Source organism: Temnothorax nylanderi, unplaced genomic scaffold, assembly GCF_030848795.1.
Source record: "Temnothorax nylanderi isolate EJ_2023f unplaced genomic scaffold, tnyl_v1.0 TNYL_tig0013_pilon, whole genome shotgun sequence".
NCBI classification, from domain to species: Eukaryota; Metazoa; Arthropoda; class Insecta; order Hymenoptera; family Formicidae; genus Temnothorax; species Temnothorax nylanderi.
This window is the reverse complement of record NW_027249075.1, coordinates 650,805-674,723: the sequence shown is the minus strand read 5'-3', so window position 1 is coordinate 674,723 and position 23,919 is coordinate 650,805. Positions and strand designations below refer to the sequence as shown.

The following is a 23,919-nucleotide window of genomic DNA, read 5'->3' as shown; positions in this document are numbered from 1 at the left end:
AAAAAAAAAAAGAATAACTCAATAAGAAATACGTGTGTAGAAATTCTCTTATTATTTTAAAAAGTGTGTACACGACATGTGACATCGACTACGCGACGGATTTCTATGCCTGCAATGCTACACGCGATCGATAAAACTGTACATAAAATATTTTCTTCGATATCCTACATAACAGTTCGCCTATATACAGCTAATTATTATACGTTTTCGCTTCGTAGACACTGGCGATATCACATTTATATTAAATCTCTATCGACTATCTCGCACCTGCGTGCTAAATGAAATTGTACGAATACGAAGGTACTTGATTCTTCATTCATTTCTTTGGTACGATCCTGGCCGAGTTTGCCCTCTTAAGCTTACAGTGCTAAGACTAGCAATTAGTATGGATATATCTATATATATATATATTACTTCTGATTTGTTTGTTTCTAAAATAATCGAATTGACAATCGTCTGTCGGTTCGATCACTTTATGTTGCTTGTACTCACCCTCGGCAAACGCAACAGCACTGATTTCTATATAGCTTTGGCCATTTTATCTGCGATATATATTATCAGACCACATATTTTATCGCGACGCGACGATGTGGGGACTATCAGCATTAAGCGAGATTGTGTCTCTTTTGTACGTGTCCTGATAAATATGTTTTAAGCAACATCATTTAAATTACAACAGCTTCGTCTCGTCGAAAGACTTCGACTCGTATATCATCAATATAGCTCTACTTAAATAAACGATATCGTCAACTGGCACTTTGTATCGATTGGATTATATCTTTCGATTGTGATGTATCTAACGTACGAAGATATCAATGCAAAGAATATAGCAGTTATATATCTTCAAGCCAACGATCTTAATACAATATTAGAGTTATATTCTGCGAAGTTAACAACGATAGTGATAGCACTTATCCGTAAATCTGTAAAAACTGTCGATAATACACGGATAACAATTATTATAGGTCGATAGTGTCAAGCCTATGTAATCAATTGCAACTATTATTGGTTTGTTCAAGCTTTTTTTTTATACTTTTCCACTTTTATGGTCACGATATATCCAATGAAATATCTTATCGCGTAATATGCATTGTTAAGTTATTGTCATTTTCAAAATAAAAAAATTAATGCAAGAAAAAGATATTTGCATGTAAAATACATAAAATAAATAAGTTAAATGAAAGAATGGCTCGAATTCGAGATTTTCTAGTGGTTCTCACCCAATTTTCGTCACATTTTCAGAGGTCTAGCTTAAGGTAGCGCTAGATTATGCGCGATTCATGATTCATGATTTGCCATTCATTATTTACGACTGATAATCGATACGTGGTGTATTGTACGTATTGTGCAACTCCATACATAAACAAATCGGGAATCACCACGAACTGTCTGACTCATGATGATTCGTGTCTTTTGATGTCATCGAAAACTGTTCCGCTGTTCCCATGCAAATCTCACACGCATAGTGAACTATAAATCTCGAACCATGAATCGCGCTTGGTTTGGCGCTTATGTGTATAATCTAATTTAGGACAAGAAAATACGGACGTAAGCACGAATCCCCAGTCTACATAACGGACAGCTCGCAAGGGCCGGTGCGCAGTTGTTGCAAGTTGCTAAGTGTCCACAAGGTAAAAATACTACGGCTAGTTCGTGATCCATACAAACTTTGCATAAACGAGCCTCCTTCAATTTTCTGTTTTCCTCTCGCAAAGATGCTGAAAGAAAGCGACGCACAATTTTTAATGCGGCATACATGTGTGCCGCATCTCTTTCTAAGGCCGGTTCTACAATCGGTCGGATGTCGGAACGCAGCCGGTGGCGATGATCCAATGAGAGAATTTCTTTTTCAAAGACGAATTTTCCTCATCCGACATACGACTGATTGTAGAACCAGCCTAAGAGATCAGATTACGTATACGTTTGATGTAGAGGGCATGCGGGATAACTACATACAGGATATCTTTCAAACAAAAGAAAATATTGTATTGAGAAATTATATCAGTTAATCCCAGGAATAAGTTTGCGCTGATAACATTCATAAAAGATGCATCTTAAGACGCGATAGTGCCTGATACCGATTCGTAGAAAAATGGCATGTAATTGGTTTCACAGGTCGCATATAATACCAAATAATAATATACGATATTATTTATCTGTTACTTACTAAGATCATCTGATTCATTATCCGTTCTCTTCCCGGGGTCGCTTTCGAATGCGTCAGATTCTTGTGTACTATTTTTATTGGCGGAACTATTAGTCATTTGCATAGTGACTTGATTAAATAAGTTGTTCAATTCCGAGGTTGGTGAGTTAGAAGTACTGTTGTCGAGCCTAGAGAAAAACAAACGCGATTCTCAACGATTCGATCATTTCCAATCACAGGCAACATGCCGCATGCTGTGTTTCACATACATATTATCCTCTTCCATAACTTGATCATGTAAAACATCTTGTATGAGTTGTACAACATCTGTATACGGTTTGCCAATTCTCTCCATTCTTTTCTTTAGAGCTCTCTTTACTCTACCTACATGCAACCCAATTTCAAGAGCAGCCTATATTTAAAAGTCATATAAATTAATTAATCTTATATGATTAGGAATATAAATTATGTTTTTAAATCACTGACGAAGATTTACTTTGTTCGATATAGAGTTTGAATCATAAAAACGTTGCATAATTTTCTCTAATTTCAATGTAACTCATAATGTATATAATTTAATCATTCTACTTGCCTTGGCTGGAGCTGTTTCTAAGAGCTTTTCAACCGCTGCATTTGTTATCGATACGCTGGGTTGTAAAACTGTCGAAAAAGGTGCTACAGTAGTTTCTGTAGTACCTACTGTTGTATCTAGTTCGCTAAGTTGTGAAACCGTGGGGAAAGATGCAGCTGAAGTTTCTTCTACGACATCAGCCACAGATGCTACCATACCTGATTCGCCAGATTGTGAAGTCGAGGAAAAAGATTCAACTAAAGATTCTATAGCATTATCTTCTTCTGATACGTCAGTAAAAATCTGTGTATATACATAATAAAATTTAAAAAATAATGCAGTGTAATGTGTATAAAGCATTACACTATCCGCTTAAATTAATTCACAAAATCGTAAAAGAAGATGGAATATGATAATTACCGAAAGATCCAAAGGAGTTCTGTTATTAATGCAATATCTGACAAATTCATGTCCACGCACAAGATTTACAAAGACACAATGTGAAAACCACCGTGCGTGTTCAACCCATACATCATCCGTTGGTTGCCAATTTCGTAGTCCTCCGTCGCAATGGAAACACCTAACTTGGTCTTCATATCCTAGTACCAAGTGCACAAGATTAATTACTAGAATGAACATCTTGTAAAGTCTAACAATTTAAAAAGATAAATATAATTCTAACCGCTGTAATAGAATCCAGCTTCAGCTAACATCTCGGGGGTTTGATTAAGATTTTTCGACCATCCCCTGAAGGTCTGCAATCTTTTTTCATATGTTGCATATTCTGGTCTTTGGGGTGCCTTATGTTTCTGTATTCCTAATTCTTTCATGTTTGTTATGGTCTCAGGCATGACTCTGACCAGTCCTAATAGATCTATCAAAACAAAGTCAAAATAAAAACAGTCAGTAATTGACAGTATGCAAGCTTGATATGTTTGAGAAGCAAAATTGAAAATATTTATACGTCTCAAGTATTACTAAAATAACAATATACCATCTCCTGTGTCCCGTTTCATATAGAAATCGCAATTTGGAAAGCTCATTCTGTGCGCGCAATCCGGATCGTCGCCAGGTTTCCAATTCATTAGAATCCCTCTGCAAAATGCGCATTCCACCTGTTATTTGTACAAAATGTTATGCAAGCGTAAAACATTATTGGATAATATATATAGAACCTTACAATTTGCAAGTATCTCGACAACTTTATAGCAAGTCTGCGATCAATTTACAACAATCTCGATAATATATATCAGAGCAACTCCTTTACCACATCTTTGCTTTGAAGATAGTAAAATCCTGCCAAGGCCAGCTGCTCCGGATGGACAATACTGGTAATCGGCCAAGTTTTAAACGACCGTAGCCTTTGCGCAAAGGTACCGTACTCCTTCGAGGGATCCGTCAGGCCCTGCAGTACGTCCGGGTCGTCCTCGACACCGCTGGAACGTTGCGGATCCGGCGATTGGCGATGCGCCGTCGATTCCGCAGCGGCATTGCTGTCGGCTGCCCCTGGTATCAACGGGACGTTGCAGGTGCTGGTTGGGGCGACGACGAAGGGGCAGTTGGGCGACTTCAGTCGATGACGGACCATAGCTTGGTCACCGTAGTTCCAATCGGATATCCTCGTGCCGCACAGGAAACACTGCACCTCCAGGATGTGCCCGGTGTAGTAGAATCCCGCTTTCGCGAGTCGCGTCGGATCGATCGCGGCGTTCGCCGGCCACTCGCGGAACGTCCTGAGCCTCTTCTCCTCGACGTTCATCCTCGCGGAATCAGATTATCGACCTGGCATCGACGGGGTAACGCGATCAGCGAATTATTGACTCGCCGACCAACGCCGACGTCCTCGCGGCGAGTGGTATCGCTGAACTTTAACGAGCTACAACGACAGTTTTGCTGAATTGTTGAACACGCTACGAGCAGGTAACGCGGACCGAGTAACTCCGACTATCGAACGAGATTAAAATGTACGAAAATCAAATCTTTTCTGTCTGATAAGACTTCTTCCCCGGACAGCCCGGACTTCCCGAGCGACACGAACAGATACGCACAACGTTTGTAAACTCGAAAGGTCGAGTGAGCGAAAAGCTCAAGACGTCTTTTTCTGATGAGTTTCGGAACGCACTAATATTAAAAAAAAATGCAAAATTTAAATTACGAATGTGCGATGAATTATGTATGCACATATGTATGTACATAAATACGCACGTTCAAATATGTTAATGTATTATGATTATGACAATTGGCTGTAAGATGTTTTGTATTTTTATCATATTTCGTGCGTTCCGGAAATCATCGAAAAATATCTCAATTCTCTGTGCGCTTGGAGATTTAAAAAAGTTTGTCCTTTATAGCCGTATGATGTCCTATCTTTGTAATTAACCGTTGGAGAGAAGGAGAAAGAAGACAGGAATAGAAAACTTAACCACAAAGAACAGACCTGAGTACTTCAACCCGTAAACAGTGTTAAAATACATTTATTTACCTTGAGAAGCGAGAAATGGAGCAATGAAGATATGATCTTTCCGAGAAATGTAGGAGTAAGGAACGTCACAAATTTAAATACATGCATGTATGTACATACATATGTGGAGAGGGCAAAGGTGAAATACGATATAATATCTAACCAATTGAGAGAAACCATCTTGCGCTGACAGATCCGAGATAGCGGCTGCACAGTAGGATATTTCTTTTTCAATAAACAGATCAATAAATAGAATATTATTCATTATGGGAATGGCAATAAGATTGACTAAGGTAAGTTACAATTAATTAAAATATATACATTTAAGATTATATATACTCTTTGATGTAAATTTAGTCCTTTTAAAAAGTGTGTTTACAAAGCAGATTGTGCAACTTATGCATGTAATCTACTTTGCATTGCAGTATAGTATATCAGATAAAGTGATTTATTATTTATTAATCAAAGTATGAGTTATACTTTTTAATACATATTTTTAGAATTAAAAAAAAGTACTATTTTTGTTTAAGTTTGTGTTTCTGAGTTTAATTGAAACCATGCAGGAAGTATTTTAAATATAATCTTTTTTTTTTCAGATGAATTTCTTAAGCAGACGTTTGTATAGTTCTAAGGTGAAATTAAATGATGTTGTAATAGTCAGTGCTGTACGTACTCCGATGGGCTCGTTTCTCGGATCTCTGTCAAACATGACGGCTACTAAGCTTGGTGCGGTAGCTGTACAAGTAAGGATTTGACACAGACACTTATTATTAACATTTATAATTAAGCGTATGAATTATAAATCATGAGATTGTTATTTCTTTAGGCAGCCATCGAAAGAGCTGGTATCGCCAAAGAACAAGTTAAAGAAGTATATATGGGCAATGTCTGTCAAGGTTTCTTGGGTCAAGCACCAGCGAGACAGGCTGCATTATTTGCAGGTCTTGAAAATGTATTTTTTATCACAGTTGATAACCATATTTCACAAATTTTTTCCAATAATAATAATAATGTGAAAAAGATGATTTTTTAGCAGAAGATCTGTGTCAAATTACGATACGATGTCAATATATATTGAAATTCACATATGCATTTCTTTACTATAGAGCGTTAACCTTTAAACTGCCGCGTAAGCCACTTTTGTGGCTCTGAACAAATCTCGATACGCTATGTGTATGTTATTTGTATAGATAAATTTTTGGAGAAAAAGGACACGATTTTAATGAAAAAATGCCGGCGGTCTAAAGGTTAATGAGATTAATGTGTTTGTGTTATTTTAGGTCTTCCAAGTTCAACAATATGTACAACAGTGAACAAAGTTTGTGCGAGTGGCATGAAAAGTGTTATGCTGGCTTCTCAATCTTTGCAATGCGGCCATCAAGAGATTGTTCTAGCCGGTGGTATGGAATCTATGTCTAATGTGCCGTATTATTTAGCACGTGGTGAAACTCCATACGGTGGAGTAAAACTCCAGGTTGAGTTATATTCCTTCTATTATTTTTTCCTATTAGTTTATATATGTATGTGTGCACGCATGCGTGCATATATAGAACAGAAATTGACATTTACATTGATATAAGTAATTAACACTTCAAAAAATTAAACAGGATGGCATTGTGTTCGATGGATTGACTGATGTTTACAATAAATGTCATATGGGTAATTGTGCCGAAAACACGGCTAAAAAACTTAATATCACTCGTCAACAACAAGATGAATATGCTATCGGTAGTTATCAACGCAGCGCGGCAGCTTATGATAACAACGTATTCAAAGATGAACTTGTATCCGTTAGTGTGCCTCAAAAAAAGGGCAAACCAGATGTGACTTTTACTGCGGATGAAGAATATAAAAGAGTCAACTTTGAGAAGTTTGGAAAATTGAGCACAGTTTTCCAGGTAAAGTGACACTCTGCTAATTTATTCATATCTATGAATAATTTTGTCTAACTCTTACTATATATATATATATATATATATATATATATATATATTCTCTACATGTATTCTTATTTATATATGCAGAAAGAGAATGGTACAGTGACAGCTGGAAATGCATCCACTCTAAATGATGGTGCCGCTGCTTTAATTTTAATGACAAGCGATGTTGCTCAAAGACTGAATCTCAAGCCTCTGGCCAGAGTTGTCGCTTTCCAGGACGCAGCAACGGATCCTATAGATTTTCCGATCGCACCGGCTCTTGCTGTGCCATCGGTAAGTTGTTCACTGGTATATAACTAGGCGGAGACTTTTTCTGGAATAGGAATAATACCACAAGTTTTTGTTTAGCTGCTTCAAAATGCTGGAGTTAATAAAAACGATATCGCTCTGTGGGAGATTAATGAGGCATTTAGCGTGGTGGTCGTGGCAAATCAGAAATTACTCGACATCGATCCGGCCAAGGTAAACGTTCATGGTGGTGCCGTTTCGCTTGGACATCCCATAGGGTAAGTTATTTGAGTACATTTCATTATTCCGAATGCCTTAATATTAAAAAATTAATAAATAATAAATCTTATAGCATGTCAGGAGCACGTATCGTAGTACATTTGGTGCATGCTCTTAAAGCTGGAGAAAAAGGCGTTGCGTCAATTTGCAACGGGGGCGGCGGTGCATCATCAATTCTGATTGAAAAACTGTAAGTTCGCTAATCATCAACAATGGCTGCCATTTCAGTTTGTACGAACCGGACAATCTGTCTTTATTATCGATATGAATCGTGATAAAAAAAAAGCAATTATTTTTACACTGTAAAACTATCGAACAATATTGTAGGTGAAAAGCTTTATAGCTTTTCTTATTTGTATAAATAAGATTATTGTTATATAAAATAATATTTTACATTTTTCTACGATATATATGTATATATAAAATAACTTCTAAATCAACATATGGAAATATATTTTAATAAAAATGTTCTTTTTTATTATATATTTTTACTGTATATTTTATTGCTGTTCAAAGCGTCTCGTTGCGTTGTGTGCTTTATTACATTAATATACGGAAATAGACTCTTTTACATCGACAGTTCGATTGATATTATCGACTTTTCAATTGAACTGTAATATGCAAGAGATTTCTCAAAAGAGGAAGTATATTGTATGATTTTTAGGTATCATCCGATATCTTCTCCACCAAAATTAACGTTGTACACGAAAAGCCCGTGTCCACTTTGCGATATTTTAAAAAACGAGCTGCGTATACGTTTTGCTGGTCGTTATCAATTGGAAGAAGTTGACATCGCTGCGCAAGGCAACGAACACTATTTTAAATTGTATAGGTACGATATACCAGTCCTCTTTTTAGAAGGTCAATATCTGTGCAAATACCGGTTAGACGCCGACTTATTAGAAAGGAGACTTGATGAATTGGTTTCAAGGAAAGATAAACGCGCACATTGATAAGATGCTAAAGCATCATTATCATGCATATACAAATTTAGCAATTTTACTATATATGTGTACATATTATATATAAAATATGTATGAAAATTACGTGCTGTTTTTGTGGACTGTGTAATTTTGATAAAGTTTGAAAAGCTTCGCAAAATATTTTTATAATGTTTTGTATTGTATTGATGATAGCACTGTTCAACAAAAAAAATACGCAAGAACAAAGATAATCGTTTTTCATAGTTCTTTGGACGCTAAATATGATCCCGTTTATCAAATTGCTCTATCTACGCCATCATTTTGAGATTAATTTAGCGCCTAGCGAAAGAGCTTTGGTGACGGAATGCATTGTATTCACCACTCAAAAAGCTATAGGAAACAATTACCCTCGTTCTTGGCTCGAAAGAAAAAGTCATTTTTTGTATAATATTAATATACGATGGTTCTTTTAATCAAATAAAGAGCAGAGATCGATCTATCTTTTCCGATTAATAAATCATTTCATCTCTCATTTGATTTTTCCACGTATTTTTTTTTTCGAACAGGTCCATTTGTTTTACTAATCGGCCTCGTTTAAATGATTGTAGGCTGTAAATTTATGACTACGCGGTTGCACCTGAGCCGATAGGTCCAGCGATTGTCCGCAAACGGCATCGCTCGAGTCTGGACCCGAGGCTCGACCAATCTCGATGCTTCCATCTTCCATGTCCGCCTTCGCGTCCGTTTTCTCTCTCTTTCTCTCTTCGTTTCGTCTCATCCCTTTGTCCCCCTTCTGCAACAAGGAGACCATGAAGCAGCACGATGGCCTCTACGATTCCGTTGTCGATTATTATTATTTCAAATATTTCAATTAAATTATCGGATATCCAGTTGTTCAATAAGTTACCATCCCCGACAATCGTTTTCATTGGATTGAATCGCGCGACATTCCCCTTTGTTTAAATGCGGAATCGAAAAGTTGATACAATCTCGATAAATTGGAATTCTGATGGTTGATATGTATCTCTATATAGTTAATATAGTACTACGACAATAGAATTATGATGACGAAAACATTTTTTTCCATGTACGTGTAAGAGAATATTGGCAAACGATCCGAATTTATGCCGAAGTGATTCACTCCCCCTCGCTTCTCTCTCTCTTTCTCTCCTGTCTTTTCTATCTCTCGCACGGCATCAGCCGAGCTCTTTTTCCCGGCAGACCAGGGTACCAATGTTCCGGTAGGAGCGCACATCGACAGAAAGATTCCGTCGGAGCTAGATCCACGTTCTTTTATAAACGTCGATCGACACTCCGGCAATAAGTGTCACAAAAGGGTCAATGATATTACCGGAGCAACTTGGAATCTGTCTCGATCCTTGCGTCCATTCCCGGATCGTTCGCCTTACCTGTTTCTTCCAACCCTCTCTCCCTCCCACGTTCCCCCGTGCCCCCCGTTTCCCCCCTTCCGGTCATCGCATTTCTCTCTCCTTCTCTCTCTCTCTCGCGCGCGCGCGCGCGCGCGCGCTCCCGATCTTCCTTTCTCTACCATAGACCGGACCCAATCTTTCTCTCTCTATTTCTCCCCTTCTGCCACCTCGCGCGTGCGTGCGTGTGGGTGCGTGGATCGGCGGTTGAATTGGTGAACGGACGTACGCGGACTTGCAGTCCGTTGCCTCGCGTCGGCAGCTCGTTCTTTCTCAGTGCGTGCCTTACGCGGGCACCGTGAAGTATTCGTCTTAAAACCCATACAGCGGTTACGTGGCACGCGCTCGTAGTTGCGACAGCGGGAAAAGGAGAGAGAAAGAGAGAGAGACAGAAAAAAAAAGAAAAGATCGACAGATAAGAAAGAAGGAAGAGTTGAATTTGAGGGGGACGGAACGAAAGGGAGAGAGAAACAGCGAGACGAGGGAGGAAAACTTACGGACAAAGAGAGGGCAGGGGGGGGGAAACGAGTCGACAGAGAAGGAGAGTAAACAAGTGTGCGAGAGAAAGAGAGGGACCAGCGGATCGTTCCTTCGAAGCGAATCGCCGGCGAGGGGACGAGTATCTCTCGCGCGTGTCTCGCGAGTGCGTCGCGTTTGGAATTTCGCGTGCGGATCGACGAACATCAACGAAAACGGTAGAGAAAAAGCGTAAAGAAAGAGAATTGTCCTCGATCGGATCCACGGGGAATCTTTTTTCCGAGGTCCCTTGGTGTTTCCAAGCCACCATCGTGGCTCCGGAGCGAGGTAATTTATATTATCGATTTCGTTATCGATCGGCGCCCCCTCCGGCCTTCGATTCGTCTCGGCGCGATTGTGAATTGGGGGCGAGGCGAGGAACACAATAAAATTCGTCGCGTCCGGCGTCCGTCGACCGCGAGAGACCCGCCGGCCGCCGGCGGCGCGGCGCGGCGCGGCGTGAGTCACGCTCGCCCGACCCGGTTTTGTTTTATCGAGGTGAACGTGGCGAACGGCGAACGCGAGAATTGAAGCGAGAAAGGTCTCCCGCCGCCGCACCGGAGAGATCGACGATCGATCGCGTCTCCGCGCCGATCCACGATCGAGCGCGTCGTTATCGAGCGTCGTTCGACGCTCGGCGACATTCACACCGTTGACGACGGCGAAAAGGATTTCAAAGCGGCGGCGCGCGAAGCTGGCCGCGCGAGCCGCGAGAGCGTGTCGTCTGAAGTTTGTCGTCGCACCCGCGACCCGCGACGCGAGAAGCGGTGCCGCAACTGCCGCATTGCCGCGTCGGGCGTGAATCCGAATCGCAATATTTTAGACGACGCGGTGGTCGTATGGTGAGCACGATTACGCCGGTCGGCGCGGACATTTCCGAGGAATTTCGAACCGCGGAAGAATCTTGAGAGGTGCGGGCCGAAAGGAGAAAAGGAGAAGATTAAGAGCGAAGAGTATTCGAGAGAAGAATCCCCACGTCTCTCTCTCTCTCGAGAGAGGAGCGGTTCGAGGACGAGGACAGGAACTCGAAAGTAATCTCGAGAGAGAAAGAGAGAGAGAGAAAAAGGCAGGCATCGGCCGTTTTTCTGCATCGAGTTCAGGAAGGGAGCGGGTGGAGAACGGGAGGGGCCAGAAGAGGCGTACGAGGGGCGCCCCGGGCGCCACGCAACGCCGGAAGGCGGAATGGAGACGAAAACTGTGCGTCCACTGTTGCGTCGCTGCGCTTTTTGTACTGTTGCTCTCGAACAAGGTCGCGCGCGAGTGGAATGACCGTGATTTAAACTCGAGAATTATCGCGCCGCGTGCGTGCGTGCGTGCGTGCGTGCAGGCGCACGCGTACGTGTCGGTGCCCCGGTTTGGCCAGGCCAGGCGAACGAGTCAGCGACAGACGAGGGATCTCCGCGTTCGTTGTCTTTTCTCCTTCCCCGACAAATGCCGACGGCCCTTCGACCTGTCCCTGTCTCGGTGCTACGTATTCGCCACGCGGACCTCCTGCGCTCCGAGCGTGATCATCTCTGGCGTCCCGCGAGTGACACGAAGGTATGTATAAATAGATATATCTCCAAGTGTGCACACGTATGTACGCAAACAGCGAGAGTGACTCTCGCCTAGTCGCGGGATTGCGCGAGTCGACCTCTCCACGAATGACGCAAGGGAGAGCAGTCGTTCTCTCCCCCCCCCCCTTAAAAGGAAAGACACTGTGCGTCAGATTATTTTGAAATAAAATGTATAAATAAGTTAAGTATGCGGGGTAAAAGAAACGTGTGTAAAGAGAAAAACTAACTTGGAACTCTCGATAATGATACTAATAAATTGGAGCAACGAATGAGGTATGAGAGCATAACGCGGTTGTTGATACATAAAATAGATTAAGGGTCGGTTGTTCCAACCTTTTGGTAAACTAACTAATAGTTGAATCATATATATGTCTTTGTTTATCCTTTACATTAAACAAAGATAGACATATGATTTAACTATTAGTTAGATTACCAACAGGTTGGAACAACCGGCCCTAAGAGTGATTTATTTAAATTTCGCAAGGTACAATAATCCGGACGTTTCGGCTCCACATTGAGCCGTCTTCAGCGGTGCAAAAATTAGTAAAAGCTTGTATTTAATTTCTCTGTTATAAGCCAAAATGAGCGCTTCGAAATTGGGTAGTCAAAAAGTCAATCCGTTTTATATTGAGACGTTGAACAATACGTTTATGTAAAAAAAACTTTCTGGTAAACCGAGTTCTGTCCATTTCTATCGAAGTAGATTAACTTTAATCTCGGTTCAACTTACTTTTTATCTTTTTTTAGTTCTGAGAGTTAAAATTCCAGAAAAAGAGATTAAAGATCGACCTAATGTCCGCGTAAATCGAACCTGAAACTACGACTATATTACTTTCTCGCGATTAATAATGCATGGTCAACGGTGACGACAGTGGCCGGAAAGCTCTTTCGGTTTTTAAGTGCTTTCTCGCTTTTATGACACATACACGTGCACATAGCCGCGCATTTCAGCAATACCGGATTCGATACGCGTTTCTTTCAAGCGGCGCGGCGGCGCGCGGAGCTTTTGATAAACTTGCAATAAAAATATCGCGTGATAAGCGAATCGCAAAAGCCTGCAAGCTGTGACCTTCGTTCCTTCGAAGGGAGGGGAGGAGAGAGAGAGAAAAATAGCAAATTGCGCGCGCTCGAAAAGGAAATTGAGTCTTCTGAATTGCGTTTACACATGTTTTTAACGGCCAGATGTGTGCGCCAGTGAAGGAGATGCTCGGGAGTGGTTGACCTTCGAGTGCCGCGTCGATGATCCTAAAGAATCTACCTCCGGTGAATGTCAAACGCCGTACGACATCTTTAAATTCTCGGGAGCAACATACAATTTATCTTGTTCGTCTAATATTAACTATATTTATCTTATTAGTCTAATATTAAATATTAATATTAGATTACTGTCCTTGCCGATTTATTCCTAATTGTCAGCCTTTCTTCCGCGTATTAATTACACATACATTGCTTCCAAACGGAAAAATCAACTTCGTGTTACATCTATATATTTTTTCATTTACTGTATAACTTTCGCGCCTACTGTTACATTGGGAGCTTTCCAGCAAGCAACACAAATCGACACAAGTATCGTTTTATCCTTGTTACTCATTGCCAAAAAAGAAAGATAGAACGATGCTTGTGTCGACTTGTGCCGCTTGCTGGAAAGCTCCCTTTGTAAATTACTTACGCGGACGTCGGATCGTATTTTTTTAAAGAAGATCAGTAATTCGTTTTATTAACATCGTGCTCTATACTTTACTTGTACATCATGCTCCTAATTGCAATTTCTTAATTGCTGCAATGACCGATCGCCTCGATTACTCGCGAAAGGTAACGGAGTCGTGGAGTTAGGAAGCACAGCAGGTGATACCCCCCCCCTTGTTTATTATTTCGTTGCTGCACGTGTTTTCAACGTTTACGACCCGCGATCCGGCTGCGCTATTTGCTCAACGTACCGAAACTAAATGTTTTGCTTTGACACGGAGATTGAAACGGACAAAAGTTTTTGCAGTCTCTGTCGAAACTGCCATCACCTTTGTTTATGAATGGCTCCTCACATTTTCGTTCCTCGGACTTCATCGTCAGAATTACAATTTGCCGACGATTCGAAAGCGAAGAAGCACCGGCGTAAACGCTTTTACGATCACTTAACATTTTAGAACGAGCTATTCTGAACACCGCTCGTCTTATCTCAAGATGGTAAGGTTCGTACATTAAATCTCCAAACTTGAGATACAATCATTTTACAATAAAAATGAAAGTTTTAAAGAACCGAGTCGAAAGATTGATGATAAAACTCTGTTCTCTGTGATATTTATTTATTTTATACATTTTACACATTTCAATCGTTTTAATTTGGAATAGACTAATGGTAGCGATTTGCCGGAAATTTTGACAGAAATTAATACTAAATATTTTGCATCAGGAAAAATCAACGTACTTTATTTATTACTAACGTAGACGCATAGACGTGATATAATAGTATAGGTAAGTATGAACTCTATAAAGGCACACTAGGGTGATGGATCGAAAAATTAAGTTGCCTTGCTCAGTTATGCTATTAGTAATTTATTTTCAATTTTTATTTCTTCATGAACTAAAAACATATATTTGTTAAGTAATAAATTAAAAAGAAATAAAAAAATTAATTTTTGGATGAAATATTGCAAAATAAAAATATTCTCGTCGTAAAAAAGCTTATTGTCAATAAGATTTCTTGGTTTCCAAGCGTCCGATGTAAATATAATTTTGGCGGCATTTTAATTCTTAATTATGTCGTGATCGTGACTTTTTTAAAAATAAAATAATTGTTAACGAAATGATGGTTATTTAAAGTTAATGGTTAAATTTTTCAGTTGAAATTTACACAAGCGGTAAATGGAAAATACTGATTAAATTAATGAAATAAAAAAATGCAGATAACTTTCAAGTCACATGTTGTTATAGAAGATTAAAAACATTGCCCGCATTATTTGTCACCGTAGCCTTGAAGCTAATCAATTATGATGCATTTTTAATGACGCTGTAATTACGACGCGTCGACGTAGTTCGATGACAGAGGCGTTGCCTTTCCGAACAAAGAGACAATTCCAGGCCTTGTTCACGATACCAAATCATCAACTGCGCATATGATCCCGCACTCGTTATCCGAGTCGCGTGTTAATGTCGATATTTTTACGTTCTGCCGATTGTAAAACGCAGGCCTGAGTGCGAGCAATCAAGGCTAAACGACTCTATATAGAGTTGAGCGTAAACTGTCGTAAAACGAGCAATTTTCAATATTTTTTCGAATTACGTCGAGGCGGCGCAAATTACAGGCGGCGTCTCGCGAGGGTAAAGGCATTTCTAAAATAGAAATAGCGACGAACGGCGGTAATAAGTCTGAGGTGCACGAGGATGCGGAAAAGGCGCGCTAGGAAGCGATTCGATGCGACGTGAGTGCATTCTTGAAACGTGGGAGCGACTCCCGGCGCGCTGCAATAAAAGGCTATACAGGGTGTCTCCGGCGTCGCATACTTTTTCCCTAAGCTGCACGGAAAGAATGGTTTCGCCGAAGTATATAAAAAATTAAACCAGATACAGATCTGAAAATAATTATGTTGAACCATCTCAAAATAATTATTTAGGACGTTCAAGCGTGATAATATTGCGAAAGTTTTAACGCTCTAGCAACCAAGCTAGAATCCAATATAATTATTTAGTTGGTTCAACATAATTATTTTCAGATCTGTTATCTATCTTAGTTTTTTAATACTTTAGCAAAATCGTTCTTTCCACGCGATTTTGCTGAAGTATATAAAAATTATGCACAGAGATATAAAAATAATTGCCAACGAGTTGAACAATTTGTAATCGCAAATAATTGTAATTTCACACAGGTTAACGAGTGTCGCGCGAGAGGTGAACGTGTAACTGACAATGCGAGATGTGAAAGCTATATTCTGTCGAACTTTTCAAATTTAATTCCCTCTTTCAGCTGTCAAACTGTCAGGGCGGAGCTCATTGTTGAAATGAATTTTAACGACCGGCGACGTTCGCTCGCGAGTCGGAAGGAAGCGTGACCCTTCGGCACACCCTGTACACGCCGAGCGCTAGGAGCGCGTGTCGGGCGTGTATATGACCCGCCCCGCTCTCCCGCGTGGCGCGATTAAAAGTTCAACGAACCGCGGCGGGCGATTCGCGGTACGATTGTCTCTCCCTTCATTGATCACCGCGTTATGATGACCGGTTGGCTCGGTCGATGAGTCAGACGGTGCAGTTCCCCGCGTAGCGCGGTTCCCGGTATCCGACGAGGCATCGGAAAAGTCGATCTCGTGCAGACACGCGGAGACGCGCCGCCCCGCCGCCGCCGAGGATTGCGTTAATTATCGTCGAGAAAGTACCGTTCGCGCAATATGTATCCTCGCACGCGAAGCGTAAACCGCGCGCGTTATCCGCGTCGCTCGCCGTCAATTCCATTCGGCGTTCTTTCTTTCCCAACGGGGCTTCTTCTGGAAACGGAGATCTCCGACTCATCCGACCGACCGATTCGCTTCACTCTCATCATCAGTCAGGCATTGGACGCCTGTCCTCCGTTGATGGACTTTCGCGAATAGGCGCAAAACGACGAAACTATAATTCATATGTGGTGAAAGCGCTGTGCGTGCGAACTTACTTTTTTTTTTATCTATAACGAGCGTCCACTGCGAAACCTCCTACATCCTTCAACGACACTTCCGACGACGATTATCGTCAGATTGCTTATATTTATGTGTGCAGTAAAAAACGATGTAAAGCGACCTTTACTTTAGTATAATATGTCACGATATAATAACATAATTCAGTATTTTTTCGAATCGCAAACAGCAAACAGCGTGAAAATTATCGCGATAGCATTGGTAAACTAAAAAAAATATAATAATTGTCATTTATTACGATAATTAACGTCTGCACTGTAAAATATTAAAGGATGAAATTTAAATCACTACTTGGAGTTAAATAACATTTTTAACTACTATATATATATATATCGAAATTTATTATTTTAATTTTATTAGTTTAATTAAATTAACGTTGTTTTAGTTAAATTAATGACATATTGAGTAGGAGCAGTGGAGCAGACCTATAGAATTAGGGTTAAAATTACTCAAATTGAGTATAATTTGCCACTACGAATTTAATAGTGTAGTTTAATTCTTAACATCTAACGATTGCTCTCGCGAGCTGCACAAGTTTTTTCCTCGCGGCACGTTATTAGCTCTATTAGCCGTAAAGTCCTACTCGTAATTGATTAGTGTTGCAACTTGTGATTAACTCTCCCGTAAGTGGCGCAGGGAAATAACTCTTGGAATACCATTAACACATATAACGTTATAGTTATTGTTTCGCATTGCGAGTCTCATGGTCTCGCGAAACGAAGATTCCGGCGCTATTGTTTTTAAGCGTCCTCCCCTCGGGATGTCTCGCGTGCGCGCTCTTAAATTTCTCACCGGCTAACAAGGGCGATTTTTCTTAATTCACGTGTAGAAATTATGATTATACTTAACCTTCCGGTAGTCGCACCTCGATCTTCGCATCTGACAAGAGAACGCGCACGAATATACGTGACGACATGTCTCATCAAGGCGGTACACGTATTTCATCCACGTATTTTATAATGGTCGGAAACGAGAAAATCTCCTCGACGACCTACGCTCTCGTTAGAGAACACGTTGCGAATAATATTTGAAATAAAATTCAATAAAGACGTAGTTCGAGATTTCTCGGGAAAGAGTCGGAACTGGTCGGAACTCCGTCAATTAAATCGTGACTCGCATCTTTCATTAAATTCACCTGCAGTTTAATTTAACGCGACGAGTATTCTCGTTCGTTAAGTTTTATTGAAAACGAGGGAAAGTTCTTCGTGTACTTGAAATTAAAAACTCAGTTTTTTTTTTCCTTTCGGGATACGCATACGAATTAGTTTCCCTCGCTGTTATTCCGGAGCGTCTTGGTACATAGAGAGTAGACAGACGGCGGCGACTTTGTTAATTCGTGGAGTCGAACGTGAGTGGAATGACAGAGAGAGCCGCCGGCCGAGTAATTGTATACAATTACGTCATTTGTTTGCTTTCTGGCCGGGCCGTGGGTCGTGAGAACGGGGTCTAACCGAGCGTTTAACGGGCGACGAATAAATTTGTCGTGGACGTTAAGCGAAGTCATAACACCTGTGCGCGCACACGCGCGCCGGCGGTAATTAATCAGCCCGAGCGCGACGGCTGAAACGTCCCGCAAATTCATCGGTTCGCGAATTCCGAGTTCCCCGGATTATTTGTAGGATTATTTATGTATATATTTACTTACGTTACTCTTCGCAGAACGTTTCAGCGCCGGATAATTAGTAACGCTAATTGGCTTCGACGCTTGTTAATTCCTCGAAATTGTTAATTGGTGGCGCGTGGACATTAATCAGTGGAAGGACGCACCTTAATGGGGCACCCGCGGAAAATTTACCTTGTCGAGGAAACGGCACGTACGATTGGAAACCGTCGTCAAGATCGTTACGAATTCGTGACACTGCTGTATGCTAACGAATTGGCGATTATTCGACCGATATACGCATCGATACGGCGACTTGTGTGTACACTTAATTCGCGGTGACTAGACGATATTTTACCGAGACGGGAATACATTATTCGTTAGTGGTTTACGAGCCGTACCTACCTAATGAAGTGCGAGTATCGCGACTGTGCCACGATGGTTTCGCTTCGCGTCCGAACTCCTTCGAAGGAAATGAAAAAAGAAACCGTTTCCATCAGCGGAAACATCAGCGGAAAGGGATACGTTGCCGGTATGTGGACGCAGTTTCCTCATTGACGGATCTGAAAAAAGCGCGTGTTTTGTGCTCGCGTTAGCGAAATGACATCCGAGAGAAGCCGTGCCGGATTTCTTATTCGGACTTCTTATCAGTAACCGGAGAGAAGAAATCTTGCGATATACGCTTAATGATACAGAGCCGCTTCGAATCTGATACAGCGGGGATCGGTGAAAGTTGGGGAAATTGGAAAATGGTGAAAAAAAATCGGGACGGCAATCAGAAAAGCTTGCCGCATCGACGTTGTTGCAAATTAGAACGTGAAATAATTCAGTCGTCAAACATATCGTGCGCAGTAAAACGTAATATATATTCCGCGTGTACAATGTAACGTCGCAAAATATTTAAACTTGAGCGAGTTTATTGAATGTTGGCCAACAAAGCGTTCGACGTCGCGACATTTCCCGACGACACGGTACTTACTTACAAAGTTGCGAAAGAGGAGGCCGGGCGCGGTTTACGCGTCGTGGAGTTATAAAAAATGAAAGCCGATCGCGCGCCGTCACTGTTCGTTGCTAAACGCACCCGACGCTACGCGTCGCGCATCGCTCACTTAGTATCTTCCCGTTAATCGTCGCCGATGATTACGAACACTTATAATGATAGCGTTGTCTCTTCTTCCTTGGATCTCAGTCGTCTCTTCATCCCGATGCGGACCAGCGAGCGAGCGATACCGCGAATGTGACACGGTCACGAATCTCAGCGACATGGCGGGCATACTTTTGCACAACCTTCTCCGATATATACGGAACGGTGAGTCAGTCGGATAGAAAGAGAAAAAGAAAGAGAGAGTGAGAGAGAGAGAGATTGGGGAAACGGCGCGACGGATTAGCTTGATGTCTGTGGGAGGCTCGAGAGTCGAGCGAGACGGTCCTGCGGCGGTCAATCGTCGAGAGAACTGCGCTTCTCTGGTTTACGAACAGAGATTACTTGGTCGGGGGTCAGGCGAATCTAGGACGAGTTCATAAAGTTGCAATGAAAAACCGCCGACACACTTCGCCCGGAAATTAATCTGATCATCTCGGATGACTCTCGAGGTGTAATCGTTGGTTTAAATCGTCGGTAGTGGTCAACGTAGATATCGCGCGAATCAACCACGCGTACACGATTCTTTCAAGCACTTGGTTCATATCGCAAATACTTGCAACGTGGAAATAATATACGCTAGAATAATATAGGAAATATAGATTGATTTTTAATAAATCATATATAAAACGCATGTATATTTTTTAATTAGAATGTGTGAGTTAATTGTAATAAAATGAAAATTGTAGCTTTTCTGATAGCATTGGAGATATATTTGTTTTTTATATTATTATACTATTATATCATTTTTGAGCTATATTGAATGAGGAAAGATTTCCGTCCTTGAACGGTGCATCGCTCGTTTAATATCAATTAACGGAAGCGCTCTTTATCGTTGCAGGTGTAAATCGTCGCAAAATGGCGTCCAACGAGGATGGCGATCTGATCGATCTTGGAAACGATGCGTGCGTACCGCGGGTCACAGTGGACGATGCAACGCCCGACGAACAGGAGCATCTGCTGGACGTATGTCCCCCGAAATTGGAGCAGAAACTCTCTCTCACCCGTCAGCAAGAGCGAGTGCTGAACAGCATCGATAAGGGTGACATCTTGGTGACCTTGGGCCACGATCAAGTGGTACCAATCCGCAAAAGGATCGACGTGGTCTCGTCAGACACGATCAAGCGGGTGCGCGACATCACTAGGAATTTAGAGCCGGTTATACGCAAGACTTGCTCGGACATCAACGAGGAGGCTCAACAGGATACGGTGGACCACGCGACGATATCGAGCTGCGAAAGAACGAGGGGAGCCTCGACGGCGAGACACGAAGACGAGACATACGAGACGCGGGAAATAAACGACGCTTTCGATTTCCTCGCCGAGCACGACGACAACGAAGACCAAGCGGAAACGAGCTGCGGTCGCGCGAGGAACGAGAACGTCGACCCGAATCGCACGACATCCTCCGTGCGTCTCTCGATCGGGGGGAAAGAGGACAGGGTCAGTTACCCCTTCGAGTCGTCGTCCAGGACCTCGAACGAGGAAGCGAACGGTAGAAGCGACGTGGAGGAGACGAAAGGCGCCGTCACGCCGAGCGAGTACAATGTCCAGCCGGACGACGATCCAGTCTACAAATCGTTGCCAAATTCGAACAAGTTTCGCGAGGACAGTTCGCCCAAGGATAGATCCGTTTCTATCGACTCGGAGCCTCGCGCGAGAGTCGTTCTCAAGAGGCGCGGTCGAGAAGACGCCTTCGAGCGCGGAAGCAAAAGGCGTTCCTTTCAAGAGTCGCATCGTAAGTCGTGGACGGAAGGGACGAGCCTAAACTCGAGCCATTTTACCGATGGGCTTCCTGGCATCGATAGATCCACGAGTCTTAAGGAATATCGCTGCGTACCGTTGATTTCCAACGTCGATCGTGGGGCGGCCAGCTTTCTCACGAGGTACGATTGCTTCCGTTGTTACATTTTCATCCTTTTCTCACGCAAGGAGTTTTTGATCGTACTTTACGTCACGTATAGAAGAGAACGAAATTACGCCTGATTTTATAAGGATTACGTAATATTATCCTGTGTAAATTAACAATTTTTTGAAGAATTTAATATTAAAGTCACACAAGAATTATTCATGAAAAAATATCTAGTCTTAACGCAACTTTTGTGATTGTTGAAAAGTAAAAATAATTAATTTTTGCGGCGGATAACTTCATTAAAAATTCGACAAATCTAGTCATCCAGTTTCTCTTATTAATTCATGCCGGTTAGAAAGTATACAAGTATTTTAATCGAATTATAATCGTGTTCCCTAATTTCCCACTGCGAAGACAGTGATGTTTTTGTAAGAAATTCCTTCTTAGCTTCTCGTATTCGGCTAAAATATCTCACCTGTCTTTGTAGCGGCTTCTCACGGTGAGCAAGCTCGTATTCTTAGACCGATGCAAGAATTCGCGTAGGTAGAATGCATTGGCAGGAAAGCGCGCTTTCGTGCCGGAAGTATTTACATAGGCTCGAGCCTAACGAGCGTGCAAACTGTTTCGATTCAGATTCGCTCGACGTCTTAGCGACGATGAGAAACGACGCGGGGTCTCGTCGATCGAAGTTAGGGACACTGACAATGAAAATGCAGATCCTCTTTGACGGCCTCAAACGCATTATGTATGCTCTACCTTTCAAGCGTACCTGTTAAGCATAAGTGCAAGCTCGAGAGTTTTAGAGAGCCGCTCTCTTAGCTGGCAGACCTTTGAAGTTGCTGGCGCTCTGAGGTGAACTCGGAACATTCGTCGAAAATCACTCTCGATTTTTTAATTAAAAATTTCACGCCGGATCCAGTCGTGCGCGCTTACACGGAACACTTTTTCTTTGCCTTCTTAATTGAAGAATTGAGAGTCAGGAGACTGCTTAAATTTGAGATTTTACTCTCTCCGGAGATAGTAAAACTTTCTAACGGCCGCGGGATCGGAACGATAGTGTGAACATTCGGAATCTAAAGGCAAACGCGTCGCTCTCCGTCTGAAAAAGGAAAAAAAATTATCACGGTCAAGCCGTAGAACGGTAGAAGTAAACGACATCGTGTAAGCGTGGATTTTCACGGATGATTTGCGCTACGGTATCGCGCGAGGCGAGCATTCGCGTAAGCGCGCGGACATGCGATGACTCAAGAAGCCCTCCCGGTATCGAATTGAACACGCATGGAACGCTTCGGAGGGATGGAACATTACGTATGACACGTGAAAGCGGAAAATTCTGGTCCCAGCGCGCGGTACGCAATAACGCACATTATACGAGCAATTAACGATAAACGATGCCGAGATATGAGAAGAAAAATAGTTGTTATTTTTATAGCATTTTAATAGCCATATATTTCCGCTACACCCTTTTTTCCGTAATGAAATAATACATAAGAATAAAATATCGTTGTTTTTGATAATAAATGAAGGAGCTGTTACTATTCTGTATATATACGTCTACTTTCTTCTCGCGGGGGAAGGGGGAACGGAAAATTAAAATACTAATCCTCGCCACCTCGTAACGTATCGTAATTCCCTGTAATTCTCTTCCGTTTGCTCATTAACGTCGCGTTCCAGGAGCGATTCACCTACGTATCCGTGGTGTCTTGTAATAATAGCGAAACGGCCGCTTTTGTTCCGCGCGCATAGGAAATAATTAATAACAATAGACGGCGCGGTAGTGATACGCGCAAAGAGAGCCTTTGTCGTCCATTATAACGCGACTGCGATATCGTCGTCTGATATGGGCGCGTCGAGAAAGGGCACGACCGCGTTTAGAAAGTCACTCTCCGGATTAATCCGCGAATGAGCGTCTGAGCGAAACGCCGTGATACTTGTCGGAGATGCGAGTTGTGAGACGAGGTGGATAAGTATACAAAGACAAGATAAAAGAACCGAGATATAACCCAATATAAAAGTAAGAATACACGGAGGAGAAACAAATCTCTCCTCTCCTGGAAAGGACAAGAGGTCTGCGAGCTGAAAATTTATTTGTTGAAAACACAAAGATTTCACGGCACATCTGTCGCTTTCGAAATAAATTCGATAAGTATATAAGATGTCCCGTTTTATTTTTCCCAGGCGAATTACGCGAAAATTGAGTCCGGCAGGTAAAAAATATTTCAGATAGAAATTGCATGGTCTGGATACAACCTTTTTGTAAAACGTTTTTGCTAAATTCAGCTCGCAGACTGAAAAGTAAAATAGGACACCCCGGGGATAAATTAGAATATAAATCCAAATGTAACGCACGAAGATCCTCAATGTTCATACTGACAATAAGTTTTTATTTTAAGAGATATTATATCAAAGATACAGCTCTGTTTATAATTGCAATTGCAAACGGATTTATCGCGTTATTAACACTTAAATCATCATTTAGAAATCTAAGTTTACTTACTTTATTCGATAAATTCTGAAACCTATTTTACAACGTAAAGCCGCACCAGCGAGGAGATTATTTTGTACAAAAAACACGATATCCGTCGGAAAAAATTTTCGGGCCGATGAAGGGTCGACGACGG

General features: G+C 41.7%; 3 protein-coding genes and 1 long non-coding RNA gene across 9 annotated transcripts in view; 2 read left to right on the top strand and 2 right to left on the bottom strand.

Moving 5' to 3' along the window:
* Positions 1–29: 29 nt before the first annotated feature.
* Diap2 (Death-associated inhibitor of apoptosis 2) lies at positions 30–4,795 on the bottom strand. The gene is made up of 8 exons (XM_071697695.1): positions 3,985–4,795; positions 3,712–3,832; positions 3,400–3,591; positions 3,138–3,316; positions 2,739–3,020; positions 2,416–2,558; positions 2,168–2,334; positions 30–1,718 (listed from the first exon to the last, which is right to left on the bottom strand). Exons 1-8 carry the CDS (start codon positions 4,474–4,476, stop codon positions 1,528–1,530), a joined length of 1,767 nt encoding a protein of 588 aa, XP_071553796.1. The 5' UTR covers positions 4,477–4,795; the 3' UTR covers positions 30–1,527.
* Positions 4,796–5,059: 264 nt separating this feature from the next.
* Positions 5,060–8,108, top strand: Acat1 (Acetyl-CoA acetyltransferase 1). Of its 2 annotated transcripts, XM_071697699.1 has the most exons (9): positions 5,060–5,286; positions 5,372–5,471; positions 5,775–5,921; positions 6,005–6,119; positions 6,459–6,652; positions 6,786–7,076; positions 7,203–7,391; positions 7,467–7,624; positions 7,699–8,108. In XM_071697699.1, the coding sequence occupies exons 2-9, from the start codon at positions 5,445–5,447 to the stop codon at positions 7,817–7,819; spliced, it is 1,242 nt and encodes a 413-aa protein (XP_071553800.1). In that variant the 5' UTR covers positions 5,060–5,286; positions 5,372–5,444; the 3' UTR covers positions 7,820–8,108. The 2 variants fall into 2 exon arrangements, with proteins under 2 accessions (XP_071553800.1, XP_071553799.1); XM_071697698.1 differs by having other exon boundaries at positions 5,060–5,471.
* A 497-nt stretch (positions 8,109–8,605) lies between these two features.
* LOC139767947 (uncharacterized) lies at positions 8,606–19,533 on the bottom strand. 2 transcript variants are annotated; one of them, XR_011717250.1, is made up of 3 exons: positions 19,285–19,533; positions 18,711–18,868; positions 8,606–9,341 (listed from the first exon to the last, which is right to left on the bottom strand). It is a non-coding gene; the product is annotated as an uncharacterized lncRNA (long non-coding RNA). The 2 variants fall into 2 exon arrangements; XR_011717249.1 differs by lacking the exons at positions 18,711–18,868; positions 19,285–19,533 and adding an exon at positions 18,351–18,684.
* Positions 10,198–23,919, top strand: part of Bdg (sodium-dependent transporter bedraggled) — a 63,087-nt gene continuing 49,365 nt past the window's right edge. For 2 of the 4 annotated variants that reach the window (XM_071697689.1, XM_071697688.1), the window contains exons 1-3: positions 18,703–18,837; positions 19,495–19,614; positions 20,288–21,332. In XM_071697689.1, coding sequence (XP_071553790.1) covers positions 18,714–18,837; positions 19,495–19,614; positions 20,288–21,332 — 1,289 coding nt within the window. In that variant the 5' untranslated portion in view covers positions 18,703–18,713. Of the gene's footprint in view, positions 12,031–18,702; positions 18,838–19,494; positions 19,615–20,287; positions 21,333–23,919 lie in introns of those variants that run through there. The other 2 variants (XM_071697691.1, XM_071697690.1) reach the window with 2 other exon arrangements.

Bases quoted from the DNA above. Each gene is read 5' to 3' on its own strand.
- Acat1 (XM_071697699.1), top strand. From the start codon at position 5,445: ATGGGAATGGCAATAAGATTGACTAAG. The intron at 7,077-7,202 runs GTAAAGTGACAC...TTATATATGCAG, and splicing joins AATTGAGCACAGTTTTCCAG to AAAGAGAATGGTACAGTGAC. The intron at 7,392-7,466 runs GTAAGTTGTTCA...GTTTTTGTTTAG, and splicing joins CGGCTCTTGCTGTGCCATCG to CTGCTTCAAAATGCTGGAGT.
- Diap2 (XM_071697695.1), bottom strand. From the start codon at position 4,476: ATGAACGTCGAGGAGAAGAGGCTCAGGACGTTCCGCGAGTGGCCGGCG. The intron at 3,592-3,711 runs GTATATTGTTAT...TTGTTTTGATAG, and splicing joins GAAACGGGACACAGGAGATG to ATCTATTAGGACTGGTCAGA. The intron at 2,559-2,738 runs GCAAGTAGAATG...TTTTAAATATAG, and splicing joins TAGAAACAGCTCCAGCCAAG to GCTGCTCTTGAAATTGGGTT.